The sequence below is a fragment of the Podarcis vaucheri genome, assembly GCF_965113315.1.
Source record: "Podarcis vaucheri genome assembly, chromosome: 11".
Taxonomy (NCBI): Eukaryota; Metazoa; Chordata; class Lepidosauria; order Squamata; family Lacertidae; genus Podarcis; species Podarcis vaucheri.
Genome location: NC_138749.1, coordinates 19342954 through 19362293, shown reverse-complemented (window position 1 = coordinate 19362293; position 19340 = coordinate 19342954). Strand labels below are relative to the sequence as shown.

The 19340-nt window shown below is 44.1% G+C and overlaps 1 protein-coding gene across 1 annotated transcript in view; it reads left to right on the top strand.

The window, feature by feature from the left end:
• Positions 1 to 458: 458 nt before the first annotated feature.
• FYB1 (FYN binding protein 1) overlaps positions 459 to 19340 on the top strand; it is a 48775-nt gene continuing 29893 nt past the window's right edge. The window contains exons 1-3 of the mRNA XM_082191316.1: positions 459 to 558; positions 11972 to 13103; positions 17646 to 17802. Of these exons, the coding sequence (XP_082047442.1) occupies positions 556 to 558; positions 11972 to 13103; positions 17646 to 17802 (1292 nt within the window). The 5' untranslated portion in view covers positions 459 to 555. The remainder of the gene's footprint in view (positions 559 to 11971; positions 13104 to 17645; positions 17803 to 19340) is intronic.

Sequence of the window (19340 nt, the reverse complement as noted above, 5' to 3'; positions counted from 1 at the left end):
GTACAAATAAAATCAAATAATTACTATTACAGTGGTACCTCGGGTTAAGAACTTAATTCGTTCTGGAGGTCCGTTCTTAACCTGAAACTGTTCTTAACCTGAAGCACCACTTGAGCTAATGGAGCCTCCAGCTGCCGCTGCACCGCTGGAGCACAATTTCTGTTCTCATCTTGAAGCAAAGTTCTTAACCCAAGGTAATATTTCTGGATTAGCGGTGTCTGTAACCTGAAGCGTATGTAACCTGAAGCATATGTAACCCAAGGTACCACTGTATTTGTTTGTTTATTTATTTCCCAGTTCCTTTGCGCCTCCAGCACTACAGGGCATTTTCAGGTTACTGCTACAAGCCGTGCTAGTTGCTGGATCAAAATATGCAAACTAAGGATTGCACTTGTTTGGTTTTTCCTACGAAGGCTGGATTAGAAAAGAAAAAAACAAGCCCACTTCCTATTTTCAAAGTGTTAACCGTTCCAGGCAAAAGGACAAAGAAAAAATTTCCTCTTCTAACACTACGTTTTTCAGCAGGCTTGTGATCCCACAAAGAACTTTGTTGTCATGGTAAGTGCAGACTTTTCTAATTTTCATCGGTTTCACTGAAATAGTTATTAAAAACTAAAGTGATAAGACAGCTTTAAGACTGTTTTGCAGCAGTGGTCATGAGTGGCTGATGCATGCGTTTTCGTTTCATATCTTTGAAAGGAGAGCGGTGTAGCATTCTAAGAAACTCTTTCAGCAAGACCAGCCGATCAGGCTGCACGCAGCTTGTGATCTACTGAGCCAAATGTTGTCCGTCAGCCACACCCTGGTGCCTCACCTGCAGAAGGTCCATGGCCCAGTGGCAGAGTGCATGTTTTTCATTCAAGAGGTCCCAGGTACAGTGGCCAGCATCTATAGGCATGGTGGGCAGAGACTGCTGTCTGAAACCCTGGAGAGCTGTGGCCGTTCAGGGTAGAAAATACTGACCTAGGTGGACCAATGGTCAGAGTTGCTGCATGGCAGTTTCCTATGTTCCTATGACAATGTCTTTTCTTTCCTTTCTGCAATTTGAGACAGGCTGCACAAATGCTTTTCTCAAGAGTCTGGTGGTCCACCATGCATACGTAGCTGGTGGGCTGCACTCGGCTCCATAGATCACAAGTTATAGATAAAACTGAGTTGTGTTGTGGTTGGAGGAGGGGCGGTAAATGTGCCCCGTAAATGTCCTGGACTGGAACTCCCATCAGCCCCAGTCAGGATGGCCAATCGTCAGGGATGATGGGAGATAAAGTCTACAACATCTGCAAGACGTAGGCTACCCATGGGTTAGTGCTGGGCTAAGAGTATGGAGTTCCAGCTTCAAATTCCTACCTAACCATGAAGCTCATGGGGCAATCCATACCATCCAAGTGTCCCTATTTTCCAAGGCCCGTCTCGGAATTACAAGAGCCTTCCCAGCTTCTGATTTGATCCTGGAATGTCCCTATTTCCCCCACCAGTGCTGCAACTGCTGAGCTCAGGGTGGAAGATGTCCTGAGCAGTGGCAGCTGTGTTGGAGCACCCTGTTGCCTCTCCTTGGCCTCCCCATGGCTGCCGCTGTCAGCCTCCTCCTTTGGGCATCTCGTAGCAGCTGCTGGAGAGCAGGCAAGGAGGAGAAGTGGCTATGGTTGCCGAGGCCTCATATGATGCACTGGCCCCAAGGTGCAGGTAGAGGACAGGGCCTGGATGGAAAGAAAGAGGGAGCAGAGCAAAGTACAAGGAGTCTAGATTTTTTTTAAAAAAAATAAATGCTTTGTGCATCTGCATCTAATCTTGCCCCTTTCTAAAATGAACTTACAGTGGTACCTCAGGTTAAGTACTTAATTCGTTCCGGAGGTCCGTACTTAACCTGAAACTGTTCTTAACCTGAAGCACCACTTTAGCTAATGGGGCTTCCTGCTGCTGCCGCCGGAGCATGATTTCTGTTCTCATCCTGAAGCAAAGTTCTTATCCCGAGGTAAAATTTCTGGGTTAGCGGAGTCTGTAACCTGAAGCATATTTAACCTGAAGCGTATGTAACCCGAGGTACCACTGTATTAGTGTGCTTTTTTTTCTTCTTTTTGTAAATCTACCAAATAATAAAATAAAATAAAATTGGGATTAAGAGATTTTCTCAGGCTGGTGAAAGGTGTGTATGCTGGTGTAGTGGTGAAGGAAACTCTCTGCAGGGGTTGGGATGACAAAACTGGGAGGTCGAGGAGGGTCAGTTGCAGGGGAGTGAGAAATGTCCCTATTTCCCCCTGAGGAATGTTGGAGGGTATGGGTGATTGTGGACTAGGATCTCTCTTCCAGCCTAACCCACCTCCCAGGGTTGGTGCTGAGGTAAATGATCTACAGCAGGGATGTCCAAAGTCTGGTTCCGCCCGCCCCCCATCAATTTAATCCGCCCCCCGTTGCAGTATATGCCCTAGGGTAAAATCACAACAACTTTGGTCAGCCCTCACACATGTTCACTTCTTCAAATCTTGCCCTCTTTGGAAAAAGTTTGGGCACCCCTGAATTCTAGGGGGTGGAGGAGAAACAACTTACAGTGGTACCTCGGGTTAAGAACTTAATTTGTTCTGGAGGTCCGTTCTTAACCTGAAACTGTTCTTAACCTGAAGCACCACTTGAGCTAATGGAGCCTCCAGCTGCTGCCGCGGCGCCACCACGCAATTTCTGTTCTCATCCTGAAGCAAAATTCTTAACTGAGGTACTATTTCTGGGTTAGGGGAGTCTGTAACCTGAAGTGTCTGTAACCTGAAGCGTCTGTAACCCCAGGTACCACTTTACAACCCTTTGATATCCTTGGAGGAAAGATGAGATCTAAGTATAATTCTTAGAAATGTGATATGTTACTGAAGAATATCAATTAGAGAAATACCTTAAAATTGGTGGCAAAGTGGCGTGACTAACATTTGCATTACTTCTCTGTATAGTTTTTATGTGATTTCCCTTGACAGAGCAGACGTAAGGGGTTTGCAGATAAAATGATTAATCAGCCCGTCGTTTTGTACGATGAGACCAAATGTAAATATAAGATAAAAGCCGTCTCCAGTACGGTACTGTTTTATGTACGCATTGTTCTTTTCTGGGGCTGAGGCTTTGACTGGATCGAGAAATTGTCTGTGCACCTGCGGTCTTCAGACCTTCCCCTGAAGATCCTAATCAGCTCTGTACCTCTTCCACCTAACTCTGGGAGTTGAGAAAGAGTGATGTAACTTCATTCAGTGACTTCATGCAGTGATTCCCTGTGTGTGTGTGTGTGTGTGTGTGTGTGTGTGTGTCCTTGAGTGTGTGAGAGAGACTCTTATCAGTATCCACCATAGTATGTGCTTAAAGGTCAAGGTAAAGGGAACCCTGACCATTAGGTCCAGTCGTGACCAACTCTGGGGTTGCGGCGTTCATCTCGCTTTATTGGCCAAGGGAGCCGGTGTACAGCTTCCGGGTCATGTGGCCAGCATGACTAAGCTGCTTCTGGCGAACCAGAGCAGTGCATGGAAATGCCGTTTACCTTCCCGTCGGAGTGGTACCTATTTATCTACTTGCACTTGACGTGCTTTCAAACTGCTAGTTTGGCAAGGAGCTGGGACCGAACAACAGGAGCTCACCCCGTCACGGGGATTCGAACCGCCGACCTTCTGATTGGCAAGTCCTAGGCTCTGTGGTTTAACCCACAGCGCCACCCACATCCCTCTAAGTCTGTGCTTAGCAGAGCGTTATAGAGAACCGCCAACGGCCAACCACTGAACCAGCATATTGTAGGAAGGATTGCAACATGGGCAGCCATCTTGCTCATGCCCAAAGTGGCCTGCTTACGCACCATACATTCAAAACACATTCCCAACCCCTTCCTCCAAACCCTGGGCACTGTAAAGGATGCTGAGAATTATAGTTCTGCAAGTGGTGAACTACAGTTCCCATGTTTCTTCCCAGTGTGCTAGAAATGTGCTTTAAACTTATGGTGTGTGTACACCTGTGGACATTAGGTAGGAGATGCATGAACATCTCTTTTATGGAATCAAACTGCAATTTATGTTCTTCACCCATCCACAAGAATAGCCAGCTTTGATAAGTAGGGAAATACTTTTTAAAAAATTTATTGATAAGGACTTTCTTGCCAAAATTCTTGTATTTGATCTCTACTGGCCCTTGAACTTCAGCAGCAATCCTGCTTTTACAGTGAAATAGCATCAGATAAGAACAGCCAGGGCGATCTCAGGTGTGGTGAAGCCCTTGCTTCCAGGTTGGATGCAGCCTGCAGTTGAGTTTCATCAGGTTCTCAGAGCCCCCTCATGCCTATCATCTGCACATCAGGGAGCAATTAAGAGGTAAAGGGGGCTTTGATATTCTGCAGTGTGTGCAGTTTAGACATCTTCCTCTGCAAGTTTTTAAGCCTTGCTTCACAAGAAGATCAAAGCAGGAGGGAAAGCGTTTCAGCAGAGAGGTAGTCTTGGGTTCCTGACAAATATGCAAAAAGTGCTTGTGCATTTTGCAATCGTATGCATGCAATTTTCAGGACGAAATTGCACTTTGAAACGTGAGGCTTTCTATAGGTGAAAGGAGAGTGTGCGCTGATGTCTTTTGTACTCTGCTGATGGGATCTCCGAGCTCTTTTTGCATTTATTTATTTATTTATTTATTTATTTATTTATTTATTTCAGTCAGGGCAGGGAAAGAGAATTGGAAAACATTTTTGACAAACTTTGCTTCAAAAGAAAAATTACTTTCACATTTTTTAAAACTCCATTAATTCAATTCCGATCCCTTTCCTCATTAATCTATGACATTTAAAGCAAGTCTCCTCTAAAGATATGCATTTAAATATCTATTTAAATACATATATTTAAATACATATTTAAATGAATATTTTCTCTGAAATACTATTTAAATGCTTGCGGTACTTTAGAAGGCATATTTAAATATGTGTTCAAATATGTACTTGCTCTAAAAATAAAATTAAAAAATAGATTATTTTTGTAAACCACGTAAAGTTTTTCTTACAATCAATGGGCACATACATTTTGTTAAATAAATTAATACATTAGTATTTTCACTCAAAATACACATGCATAGTTTGGGATATTTAAACTGCCAAGGATTCTTGACCATATGCAGATTCGTCCCTTAACCTGAAAGGTAAACGTGAGGTCATATCGCAGAGGAAATCACAGAGACAAAATTACCCATGTATCCCTGTGAGTCACCACGTTTGAAAAGATGCCTTTTTAATGGGAAGGGGCATTTTTTGTTTATATTTACTGAAGTTTAAAGTTGAAAGATAACACTTAAACCAATAGGAAGATCAAGCAGGTAGCACTACAATAGCATCATCGGGTAAAATAGACTCCTAAAACATTCAACTCAATAGGTTGTATCCAACTCAATTGTACTCAGAGCAGACCTGTTGAAACTAATGGACCTAATTTCCGTCCTGTCCATTCATTTCAATGGGTACTCTTGAGTAAGACTAACATTGCATGCAACCTTCTGCATTGTAAACTGGTATGGCATAGTGGTTAAGAGTGCCAGACTAGGATTTGTGAAACCAGGGTTCAAATTCCCACTCAGCCACGATGCTTATGTGATATAGAAGTGCCCCACTGGAGGTTTACGTGATACTTCAGGAAGTTTGTTTAAATCTACTTTGCATTTGCTCAGAGCAGGAAGCGGATTAGCTGTGTGAATTCATGGCCATGGGCAAATGTGTTGCACAAATAACTGCACAGAGGCTTTACATATGCAAATTTAAGATGGAATAGAAGGTATAGCCTTGTTCTGGAATGAATGGGCTTCTTAACAACATGTCAGGCGGAGGACTCTGGATTGTAATAATACTTAATATCTGTGTAGCACTTTTTTCCTTGAGTGATCAAAATAATGCACATGCATAATCTCAAGAATCGTTACAACTGTTCAGCAATGCAGGCCAGCTCTGTTTCCTCTGGAGATTACAGATGGGGAACTGAGGTGAAGGCCATCATCGCTTACCTAAGGCCACCTGGTTAATTCGTGACTGAGGAGAGTTCATGTACACTGGTTAATACTACATAAGTTTCCCTGTATATTATTCTCCTCAATTTCTTTTACATCTTGATTTCCAGCTAAATTAAAGGCAATAAAGAAGAGAGTGATCATATCACATTAGTACCTGCTATCCATCTATCCCTATCCTGCAGCAACAAGGCCTATTTTCTGAAAGCTCTTTCAGACAAATCATAGTTCTGAGTTTTACCTTGGTGGGGCAGGGAGTGCCTTGTTAAAAAAAATGTTAGCATGTTAGAGAAAAGGTGGGATGTATATAAGGTAAAGGGACCCCTGACCATTAGGTCCAGTCGTGGCCGACTCTGGGGTTGCGGCGCTCATCTCGCTTTATAGGCCGAGAGAGCCAGCGTACATCTTCTGGGTCATGTGGCCAGCATGACTAAGTCGCTTCTGATGAACCAGAGCAGCACACGGAAACACTGTTTACCTTCCCACCGAAGTGGTACCTATTTATCTACTTGCACTTTGACGTGCTTTCGAACTGCTAGGTTGGCAGGAGCAGGGACCGAGCAATGGGAGCTCACCCTGTCGTGGGGATTCGAACCGCCGACCTTCTGATCAGCAAGCCCTAGGCTCTGTGGTTAACTCACAGCGCCACCCGCGTCCCTTGGGATGTATATAAACCACCTTTATATATGGACAGTAACTAAAGATTCTGCCGTTTTTCACTCCTTGGGATGGGTGCCCCTAGCATTTCGCTGCCTGAGGTAGCTGCTTCCATTTGCCTCATGGGTGGGCTGGCCCTGCCCCCAGGCCACATTACTCGCCAGCCCTGCTTCACACCCTCCTTGAACTCTGATTTACATTTGTTGCTCCCCTCACTTTGGTCTCTGACCCCACCCACCACTGGCATGTGGCTCTTGGAAGGTTGCCAGAAAAGAATGTGGCCCTTGAGCCAAAATGGATTCCCCACCCCTTCCTAACAGTAGGGTTAGCCCTGGTTGTAGCACAAAATAGGGAGGAGGGCTTGAGACTGGAAGTGGGTAGGGGGAAGCCAGTCCCTAAGTGTGTAGCCTTTTGAAAGTTTAGCCAATGAATGCTAATAAAAATTTAACTTCTTCTGTTGGGTATCTCCTAGGGTCAAGCTATACCACACTCCTAATCCTAATCTAGGCCCTTCAGTTACTCCTCAGCAAATAAAAAATACAGAGCTGTAGAAACATATCACATTTAATTTGACCCCTATTATGTGGGAGAAAATGGCAACTATCATTTGCCAAGCTCTTTTCCATTCATACAGTTTGTTGTAGTCAGTAACAGAAACATCTCAAGAAGTTCAAGGCAAGGTGAGGAGAAGGTTGTCCCAACAGTTCTCTCCTGCCATCTCCAGGAGCTGATGGTTACTGTGCTCTTTGGTCTGGGACTCCTTGCCTCTTCCTTCTCTCAAGGTGCCCCAAGAATTGTCTCGTGAGTAGACCTGGTGGCAAAAGTAGACGTGCTTCAGCCAAGCTTCATCCAATTGTCCCTGAAAGCTACAAGGAAGTATAGCCTTAGGACATCCCAATTTGAAGGATGGAGGCCCAAATCACACACTTGTAGGGAGCCCTTTACAAGTGTTAGCTCCAGAACTTTAGCTGGTTTGTAAATAAATGTACGCCTAGCCCTCCTGGCAAGGAAACCGCAAGGCTTGCTCAACTGTTAGCACACACTGAATATTTTTGTACGTTCTCCTTCTGTGACAGTAAAACAGAGGTTGAGAAAAGAGAGAGAAGTTCGGCAGTGTTGGCTAATGTTTCATCTTCCTCTTTCCTTGCCCTTTCTTCTCTCTCTCTTTCATGTCAGCTGATGTAGGGCTTGAAGGGGAAATAACAGTGTGTGAAAAGCCTTAATTTGACTAGTAAAGGACAAAGAGAATGATTCAGGGTGGCAGAAAGTATTGCAACAGCTTCGCATTCTTTGGAGAATGGAGTGGTCTAGGGTAGCTTTTGCCAAGCGGTTGCCCTTCTGTATGATCTTGTCCCTAGATTATTTTACAAAGAAATGGCTTATTTGGAAACTGAACGTGGGAACTCCTCTCCAACTGTCTTGTGTTTGGTCTGTAGCTTTTTAGTAATCTGTTGATTCTATTTGTCTGAATCATACACACAGATAGAAAAGGACCTTAGTTTTATCCAAGGGCAAACAGCTCTTATTTCTCTTTTCAGGCCATCATAGCCAAATAATGAAACCATATGCAAAACCCAGCACTGAAGTTTATCAGTAGCAAGACAATGGTGTGTTGTCTTAGCTGTAAAGCAAGTCAAGGCATGCAAAGTATAGCAGGAAGGAAACATCTAAGAAGATATCTGTACATAGTGGTAGAAATGACAAAATTTCTCATAACTAGAAAAAGAATGAAGAGCATGCAGATTTATTATTATTATTATTATTATTATTATTATTATTATTATTATTAAGCCCCATCTGGAAGCAATTAAGCTAATATCTGGCAGTTGTACTGGGCAACTATATAGGTTCTTCCATTCAAAGGGCAGACAGTTAATCAACCCAGCTATTAAGATATTTGCTTCTAAAAAATCACCCAAATGCTCTACGGGGCTGAGATATGGGGAATTGGCTTCAAATCTGAACTAGAGGTTCTACAAAATAATTTTTTGAGGCAAATTTTGAGGCTTTCCTTGTGGGACACCAGCTGCCCACCTCAAAGCTGAGTTGGGCCTTGCGTTGCTAGCAGCCAGAATTGATTTAGCCCATATGAGATACAGGCACAGGCTACTTTTACTAAGCTCTGCTTCCAAGGAACCCTGAACAGAAGTATTCCATGCTGCAACATTTTGTTGCAGGCCTCCCTTGGTTGTCCCTACTGCAGGAACAGTGCGTGTGCTAAACAGGAAGCAGTCCTGCGGGGACATATCTCTACCACCCTGAAATGCTCAAAATTAACTCGTGGCTCTAAAAATACCAACACATTATGAAATAAATAAATAATCCTAGGATCTAGCCCTAAATGAAGCCCTAAATACTGTAAATGAAGAACTGCAGCCTTTTCTTGTTCCAGAAATCACATGGACTTCGCCTTTCTTTCTGAAGGCACATGAATTCACATGCCAGTTCCTTCTTCTGTTCCCACTTAAATATCATGCTCAGCACTCTGCCTCAGTTCGGAGACATTTTTTTAAGCTTTTTTCATGAAAACTCACCAGTATTTAAGTATGCATTTCTTTTAATATATACATATGGGTATGCAGTTTTGCATAATAGAATGCATTTGATGTTATTTTCACTAATACATGCATTTGTATGTGTATTTCCCCCCAAATATATGCATTTTTGCATGCATTTTGATTGGTTGGAGGACTGCATCGCAAAATTCGGAGAACTGCAAATGTTGAAGATGGCTGTGATTCAGTTCATGCACTGCTTCGGGAAGTGCGAATTAAGTAAAACCGAACCGAATTCTCCCCCAGTACAGTGGTACCTCGGGTTACATACGCTTCAGGTTACAGACTCTGCTAACCGAGAAATAGTGCTTCAGGTTAAGAACTTTGCTTCAGGATGAGAACAGAAATCGTGCTCCGGTGGCGCAGCAGCAGCGGGAGGCCCCATTAGCTAAAGTGGTGCTTCAGGTTAAGAACAGTTTCAGGTTAAGAACGGACCTCCGGAACGAATTAAGTATGTAACCAGAGGTACCACTGTACTAGCTGCTGCTACTTTTACTACAAACGAGAGCCAGTGTGGTGCAGTGCTTAGAGTATCGGATTATGACCTCACTCAACCATGAAGCTCACTGCCAGTCACTGCCTCTCAGCCTAACCCTGTGAGGATAAAATAGGGAGGAGGAAAAGTATGTATGCCACCTTGAGTCCTTGAACTAAAGATAGGATTAAAATGGAATTTTAAAAAATTATAATCAGAATAATAATCTAGCAAACAAAGCTATAGCTATACTTACCTGGCAAGGGAGATAATCACGAAGGTTGGTTTTCCCAAGGTGACGCTCACTCTGTGCAATCCAGATGTGCTCACCTCTCCAATGCAGGAAACCTGATGGCATAATCTGCAAATAAAAACAGAAAGTAATGTAAAATCCTAAAGTAGGAAAGGCATTGCGTCAGAAAGTGCCAGTAAAAGTGTTGCAGGGCAGAGCTGGCTATGGTGGTGATGACAATGGTGATGGGTGGAGGGATGCCAGTAGTTTCCAAGGTGAGAAATGAAAATGCAACAAGAATGCCCCTTAACACCATAGCTATAGATTGTTGCATGCTCTCCACTTCCCCTAGTGTTGAGGAGGTCCAATTGCAGCACTGTTGAGTTCAGTGTTCCTCCCTTCGGATGAGGGAGTCCTTGAGGTTAACAGCATGTTTGTAATGTAGGCTTTTTTCGCTCACAGATATACAGGTAGAGCAGGTTGGGTCTGCTACTCAGTTCCTCTGCTCTGCCATACTTTACTTTGCTGCTGCTTACAGACAGACATCCACCTGCCCACCACCTGGTAACAGTGGCGTAGCGTGGGGGTGCAGGGGGGGGCCGGCCGCACCGGGCGCAACATCTGGGGGTTAGGCTTAGGGGGCGCAAATCCACGGGTTAGGGGCGCAAATTACTTGCCTTGCCCCGGGTGCTGACAACCCACGCTACACCACTGCCTGGTAACTCCTCTTCTTGTCACTTTAAAATTTCCTATAAATCCAGTACCATTTCCTCAGTCTGTCTGAAATTTCAGAGCTCTGATACCTTTGAGGAACAGGAGACTGTTCAGATAGAAAACACCAATGTTACAAGCAACAGAAGCCTACCTGGGTCACCCATCAGTGGCATGGGATTTATGGAAATAAATGAACTAGCTCCAAAACAATAATAAAATGAGCGCAATTGTGATAAAGAAGGGCAGCATTCAGCTAGGTTTCAGAGTGGACCTGTTGAGATTAATGGACCTAAGCTAACCATGTTCATTAATTTCAATGGGTGTGCTCTGAGTAAAAAATTAAATGATTTAATTAAATGATTTAAGCTGAATAAATTAAATGATTTAAATTTTTAATAGTGGAATTGAAAGGAGTAGTGAAATGATTTCTTCCCCTCTCGCAAACTCCTGTTTACTTTCTCATAAATAAGTGAATGGTTGTGGCAAAAGTAAATCGCCCATGATTCATTGTCATGTTCCAACATTTACATGATTTCTAGACTGGTATGAATAGAAACCTCCCAGGTCTTAATGTCTCATCCTTATGAGGTCAGCCTGATTTGATAACTCTTCAGTTGGCACATTCTCTAGTCCTTCATGGACCACTCTGTCTTGAAAATCGACATGTTCGTGTTTCAAAACGAGATGAGTGTGTGGCACATGCTGACCTGCACATTCATTGCCCCACAGGGCTTTTATGTCAAGTTTTCAAGTTTCTGACTTCATGCTTCTTAGACTGGTTAATGCTACAGTCTACAGTGCCAGTTTACAGCTTGTGACAACCTACAAGCATAAGAAAGTCAAAACCTGTCTGCTGCAATCAGCATGTGTGCAGGGTTCATGTTAGTGGGTAGCATGAAATGTGAGGTAAGGAAGGCTTGAACTCACCTCACAAGGCTGTAAGGACGCCAACAACACATGCACTATGAGAGGACAGAACTGCTGGGTTTAGCAGTATCACTTGCTACATACATTTTAGGTCATAATATTACTTCTTTGTTCCGCAAATACGTTGGGAAGGGGGAAATTTCAGCAGACATAGCAAGGCCAGATCCAGTCAGCAAAACTGCTCGTCTGCAGCAAACGCCTTGAAATAATACTTTAACCACAACGAGTATGTAGCAAAATGTTGAACATCTTTAGCCATACAGGAAGTTGAATGCTGAGATATCTCTAACCAATCAGGAGCCTCACAAGCCTCAGACCAGGAAACCCATTCCAAGTACAGTATATGCGAACGTTGCTGCAAAGAACTTCTCACTCGGCTTCTTCATCTTTATTTTTTTTTTAATCTTCTTTGTGCATTTGTAGGATGGCAAGACGAATGTGAAGTCCATCATGGCAAAGTTTAGCAACAACCCAGTCGGGGAGGTTGACAGCCGGCAAGGCAGAGCAGCAGGACAGCCGCCGTCGGTGGCGAGGACTGCATTTGAGAAATTTAACCACCTGGAAAATGCTGCTGCACCTCCCAGACCCAGCAACATCCACAAATCTCCATCTTTTAAACCACCTTTGGGCACCAAACCTTCTGTTCCTGACACATCGGACAAGGACCCCAAGCCACCCCATTTGAAGAGCAATGCAGTGGCTAGCAAGGTTGCCGCCTTGGCGCAGGCAGCTAACAGGGAAACGAATGAAAAACCTGGATTTCCTAGGCCTTTGGGTCCCAAACCTACTGACGGACTAAAAGCTGAATCCAAGCCATTGTTCCCAAAGCCTCCTGACAACAGATTGCCTGGTTCCACAGCACAAAAAAATGAACTCAGGCCACCGGGGCTACCAAGGTCGAATTTTAAACCTGAACCTCAAGGAAACGAGACAAAGCCTGTCTCTCAAGTGGCGGCTGGATTTAAAGAAAAAATCATCGCAGCCTCGCAGGAGAATGACCCTAAACCTCCTTTTCTGAAGCCAGCCCTTGGGAAGAAACCAGGTCTACATCCTGTCCCCAGTGAAGAGGCTCCCAAGAAATACCCCTCCTTGAACCCGACTTCTCCAAGCCCACTAGGCCTCAAACCCAAACCCAACTCATTTCTAATGGCCAAGGATGCCGAAGGAAAGAGAGACAATGGGGTGGATTCTGCAGCCAGCCCTTTCCCTGGTGTAGCCTTGAGACACGTCGCTGACAAGAGCAGCCTGTCTCCGGCCGTCCCAAAATCTTATGGGCAGCCAAGCAATGAAGAAGTAAGGCCAAGTGTGGCCAAGAATATTTTCAAAGTCTCTCAAGAGGATTCTGGGTCAACTTCTGGGGCACCTAAATTCACTGGTCTGCCCAGGGCGACTACAACAGGACCTTGGGATAGTAACTCTGAAAAAGAAGAGAAGGACAAGAATTTGCCGAGACGGAAGGCAATCCCTCCCCCAGTCAAATTAGGTCTGGCCCCGCAGAAACCCAGCAGACCTCCAACGGTGAACCTTGAAAAATTCAGGAAATACACCGAAGAAAGTGAGTTATTCATCCCCTATTTGCTGTTGGTTTTATGCAAGGTGGGGGAAAAGCTCCTCGGTGCTGGTGGGGGGGGGACATAATAATAATAATAATAATGTGCCGTGTAAAAATATTTTCCCAATACATCTTGTACTGAATTGTGTTTTATTGCATAGTAGGGAATGTTCCATTGTCACTGATTCTCTCACTCTGTTGATTACCTAGAGCTTTTGACTGGGCCACGCTAGATATTTATTTCATTTGTTTACCAAAATGCATATACTGCTTGAATTGTAGTAAAAGAGATGGGTGCAATTTTACCCTGATTGCACTTTTTAAACAGGGGAAACAGCATCCACAGAGCTGATCGGGAAAGGAATGTGTTATCCTTTCCCCATTTGCCCTTTCCCACTCCAAGCTGCCCCTAAGGACTCTCCCACCATGTGAAATTCCCTTCTTAATGTGTGTTCGCCTGCACTGGGAACTTCGTGAGGGAGGAGACCCTGCTAGACATGGCTATTTGGAAGGATGGAACAGTAACAAGAGAAAATGGTTAAGCACCTGCTCACTCTATGCCGACACCCCCTTTGACTTTCTGGTGCCAAATCATCACTCTGGATATTGCTTTTCCTGATTAGAAAGCGGTCTTGAGGAAAAGTTATATACATTCAATGATATATATTTTTTCCAGGCGGAGAGAGGCTAAGTAGAACAGTGAAAGGTGGGGGACACTGCCTAGTTTCTCACCAAAAAAATGGAGAAGAATAGTGTGCATACATTTTGTCTAATATCTCAGGTTCTACAAATGCAAAAAACTCTGAAAAATGGGGCTTCTGGTCCATGTGGGGGTGGAGGGTGCATTTGTCCCTCTCCCACTCTTGTGGATGCCCATGTATGCCTCTGCGTGTAATATGTAGCCTAGACCACCAGCAGGAAGGCTAGAAGTATATATGGGGATGAAAAGTCCAGTTATGTTCATTCATCCTAAGGGGCAGCAGGGTGGGGGCAGAGGGGAAATCAGTATACAGTGGTACCTCTGGTTATGTATTTAATTCCTTCTGGAGGTCCGTACTTAACCTGAAACTGTTCTTAACCTGAAGCACCACTTTAGCTAATGGGGCCTCCCGCTGCTGCCACGCTGCCACCGTGCGACTTCTGTTCTCATCCTGAGGTAAAGTTCTTAACCCGAGATACTATTTCTGGGTTAACAGAGTCCGTAACCTGAAGCGTATGTAACCTGAAGCGTATGTAACCCGAGGTACCACTGTACAGCCTTTCTGAACCTGTCCCTGTTTGGAATTAAAACAGGAAAGTCTCAAAGCTTTCTCATGTAGAAAGCTTCCTTCATGTTGAAAACAAAAGTAAACTAGCACATCAGATAGAATTTTAGGGAAGGTTGCCACAGGGGATTTTGGATCATAGAATCATAGAATCATAGAGTTGGAAGAGACCACAAGGGCAATCGATGTGTGGAAACATTTAAATAATGCCATCCCCCATCTATGTTCTGAACTGGTGAAGTTCCAGAAGGATCAACCATCTGCCTTTTCCAAATTTGTGAACCCCCATTTTACTGCTTCGGACTTACAGCAGTCTAGGTGACCACAATGTTAGAACTGAGACCAGGACAGAGCTCCTGTGCCTGTGATAGCTGAATGGCAAGTAGAAAGCTGGCAAGTTTAATATTCCCCCATTGTTGCACCTCCATAATCTAACTATCACTTTAAGCTTCCTATTATTTTATGCTGCATCATTATCTCAAATTAAATGCACGGAATTTGTTGTTTTCCTCCCTAAACTTTCACTTTCAACTTGTTCTTAGCTTTATTTTATTTTTACTTTTTTCGGACACTTATTACATAACTCACTAGGCTTGCTGTTGAATCGCTTTCTATAATATTTCTAAAAGTTTGTTCTTTTTGTCTATTGAGGAGAAACATACAAATACGCTTTACCAAAAAGTGCGTTCCTGGATGCTATTCACCCCAGGAAGGGGGGGGAATGGGCACTATTATTATTTTTAAACATCCATCACCATGAAAGATGCATAGCCATACTTTTGTTTTCACCATTATAACAGTTTTGTGCTGCTTTTAATGCATGTGCTGTATAAGTCACTTTTGAGTTAAGAAAAAAAAGCAACTTATACATGCAATTATGAATAATTTAAATATCTATTTATAAGTGTATTTCTACATGTGTAGCATATATATATTGCTGGGTTGCTGTTCTTCTTTTTTTAAAAAAAAATATTGCTAGAACTAAGTCTTCCTGCATTTAAATAATTTCCATTAACTATTTGTAAGAATTAGTTTTTAAAAACATGTTTATAGTTATTAATTGATTGGAGTTAACTTTGTATGCACATTAATTTTGCAAGTAAATATATTTAAATAAAAGATGGGGAAAGTGGGTGGATTTTGTGTTTTAATTGTGTGAGACGACTGCTCTTCACTTGCTTCTTCTGTTGTCATGTATTAAGTTTGAACTTGTTTTAACTTCACTGTTTGTCTTGCCCCTGTCTCTTATTTATCTCTAGTGCGTTCTCTCAGCTCTCCACCTTAGTCTTACCACACTCTAAATACTAATCTCACTTACTAAACCCCTTATGTATGGATCTTTGGCACTTTAAATACTCAACTGTCTCCTTTTCGTCCTGTTTTAAGGAAAGCCTATCTCTGTCCCTTGGCATTTCCTCCTTGATGTACGATTTGATTGCTTTTCGTTTTACATTGATATTGTATATAGTCTTTGCCGTGCTCCATTCCAAACACCAGGTCTGACAACAGCTTATGGGAAGCAAGCTGAAAAAGAACAGGGAAGGGTTGAACGTCATTGCGCGTTGAGGTCCCCAAGACACCCCAAATAAGAACACAATGACACTTGATTTTTGTTTAAGGTTTTTGGCATAATTTTGGCCACAACTTTATTAAAAATACAGCAATGTGAGTGGTTGCTTAGGCATTGGTAGCGACTAACTGACCCCGCACAGGGACAGCTCTGACATTCGCACCCCCCGCAAAGTCAGAAAGGGTAAGTCACCTGGGGAGAGAGACGGGACTGGGAACCATGCCTCACCTCTCCCCAGAATGCTCCCAGGGGCTCTTGCGTGGCCCTGGCCCCTTGCCAGGAGGTTCGGACAAAAGCATGGCGAGCCCCTGGGTTCCTTTAATGGAAAACCCTTGCAGCAGCAGCATTTTGGAGGGGCAGGCACAGCCAAATCCATACCCCTCCACCAACCAATTCCCAAACCAATGCCTAACTGCAACCTTACGAGTTGTGACGATTTGCTACGCAGTAGGCAAAAACCAAATGGCACCAGCCAATCAGCCAAATGGACAAAATTCCTACCAGGCCCCTGCCCCAAAGCAGACGACCCCATGACAGGTCAAGCAAACAGCCTAACATTAGGGCGGGAGGGCGGGTGATCCGAAGCACGCAGCGAAAGAGGAAGCTCATCACTGCGTGCAGTGTATTTAACAAACAGGGCTGTCAATCAATAAATGGCAACATATAAATCTCCCCAGTAACAGCCCGCCCCTGCTTAAAGATGGCCAAACTCTTTTGCCCAGCAACAGTGAGGTGTCTTGTCAGCCCCAGTGGCGTAGCGTGGGGGGTGCAGGGGGGGCCGGCCGCACCGGGCGCAACATCTGGGGGTTAGGGTTAGGGGGCGCAAATCCACGGGTTAGGGGGCACAAATTACTTGCCTTGCCCCGGGTGCTGACAACCCACGCTACGCCACTGGTCAGCCCCCACCGCAACACGTGCTCTCCATGAGGGAGAACACGCTTTGCTCTATTCAAAGTCCCCTACAACTGCATTAAAGTAAAAAATAAAAATGCAGGGAGATCCAAATCATTGCTCTTTCTATGGCACACGCTCACACTTATATAGAAGAGGCGCAACAGATGCCAGTTACCAGCACTGAAAGACCTACATCTAGCAGGATGGCAACAAAATACAAGTGTCTGTGTTTTAAGTAGCATGCAAGGAAAAGGAAACTTCTGCAGATGCAGTAGGAAGTGGATGTTGTTACTGTTAAGCAATTTGGGAACTTTTTTATTTTTTAAGAAACACCGACATGCAAAATGTGCCTACTAAAGTTCCCATGGTAAGCTGCTGTTGTTTTAAAATCAAACTGCAAATTGCTGTGGGAATGAGAAGACGACTGGAAGAAAAAGAGAAAGCGAGAGAAACTGAAATGGATAGATTCAACCTTCCCTATCTATCCTTCATGCAAATTGCAATGCTAGGTTCCTCCTGTGTATAAAAATGGAGCTCCCTGTAATTTCCCCCTTAAATATTACAGTGGTACCTTGGGTTAAGAACTTAATTCGTTCTGGAGGTCCGTTCTTAACCTGAAACTGTTCTTAACCTGAGGTACCACTTTAGCTAATGGGGCCTCCCGCTGCCGCCGCACGATTTCTGTTCTCATCCTGAAGCAAAGTTCTTAACCTGAGGTACTATTTCTGGGTTAGTGGAGTCTGTAACCTGAAGTGTCTGTAACCTGAAGCGTCTGTAACCCGAGGTACCACTCTATAACTTTTTCTTCCCTTGCAGGCTCCAGCAAACCCCATGCGGCAGGTTTACCCCCTGTACTTCCACTGCCTGTTTCGACCCTGCATACCACCACCCAGCTGCCTCCACCGCCTCCTCCGTCAGCTTCCCATCCATCAGCACAAGCTCCGGTACTTCCCCCAAGAAACATCAAGCCCAGGTATGTCTCTGTGTAAATGAAAGTGAAATCTGGGGGGGGGAGGTTACATTCTGCTCTCATTTCACAGGGAATGAGGGAGCTTCTGATCTCACATCTATCGAAGTGTCTTCCCCGTACAGTCATCCTGAAGTACCTTGTCTTTGGCACTCATCATGCCCCTTGTTTTCTTTCGCTGCTTTGTGATGAGGATGCTATCCTTGACACGGTCAAGGGACACGGGTGGCGCTCTTGGGCTTGCCGATCGGAAGGTCGGCAGTTCGAATCCCCGCGACGGGGTGAGTTCCCATTGCTCTGTCCCAGCTCCTGTCAACCTAGCAGTTCGAAAGCACACCAGTGCAAGTAGATAAATAGGTACCGCTGCGGCGGGAAGGTAAACGGCATATCCTTGAACCCTAGAGGCCATGCAAAAGCCAAACTAGACATAATGCGCCAGTAGCCGCCACATTTCTTTAATCATCCACCTCTGGACCCCAGATGTTCTTGGACTACAACTCCCATCATCCTCAGCCAGCTAATGTATTTGTGACTATATTTTAAAAAATGGGCATAAGTGATTTTTATGCAAATGATCACCCTCTTTCCCCTCTTCTATAGTGATGCTTAAGCAGCCCCCCTATTCATGCCAAAGATGGGTGTGTGTGTCTTTCCCCCCCCCACATGAAAATGTAAAGCTAAACATTTCTCTGCCTTATCTCCCCATAGTTTGTCACCTGAACTTACTGGCAGTGAGCAAGGCCAGGAGAAAAATAAATTCACTGGGCAAGTGAGGACAGTACACAGAGGAAGGAGAAAGTGTTCTGCCCTCTCATTCACATCACTTTTCATGTTAATATACTAACAATGGAGTCAGGTGCAGAGTAATGGTGGCTTTGTAGCCAAAACATGGCTACTGGAAAACAAAAGGGAAAGATCAGCATGAGCAGCATAATGCCAAGGTTTGCAAAAGGGAAAGGGGTTAGGGAGGGGAAACACTAGGAGGCAAAAACCTTTAAAAAACAGCCCAGAGCACTTCACACTGCAACATTTCATTGCAGGTCTCCCTTTGGTTAAAATAAGAACTACAACCCCCTCTCCTTTATATGTGAATATGTGATTCTAGAAGAAACACATGATCAAATAAAAGTGGCACCATTTTTGTCTAGTTTGGCCCTATGGTGAGATGTTTTTAGTCAGTATTCTAAGTACAGTGGTACCTCGGGTTAAGTAATTAATTCGTTCCAGAGGTCCATACTTAACATGAAACTATTCTTAACCTGAAGCACCACTTTAGCTGCCGTGCCGCTGGAGCCCGATTTCTGTTCTCATCTTGAAGCAAAGTTCTTAACCTGAAGCACTATTTCTGGGTTAGCAGAGTCTGTAACCTGAAGCGTATGTAACCTGAAGCGTATGTAACCCGAGGTACCACTGTAAGGGTCAAAGATAAGTCTATGAGGCCAAAGTTTTCTCCAGTCGCAGCAGAACATCCGGCCAGGAAATATGAGTTTTGAGAAGGCATTTGAAGGGAGAGAGAGAGACTGAGAGAGACACAATCTAGTGCC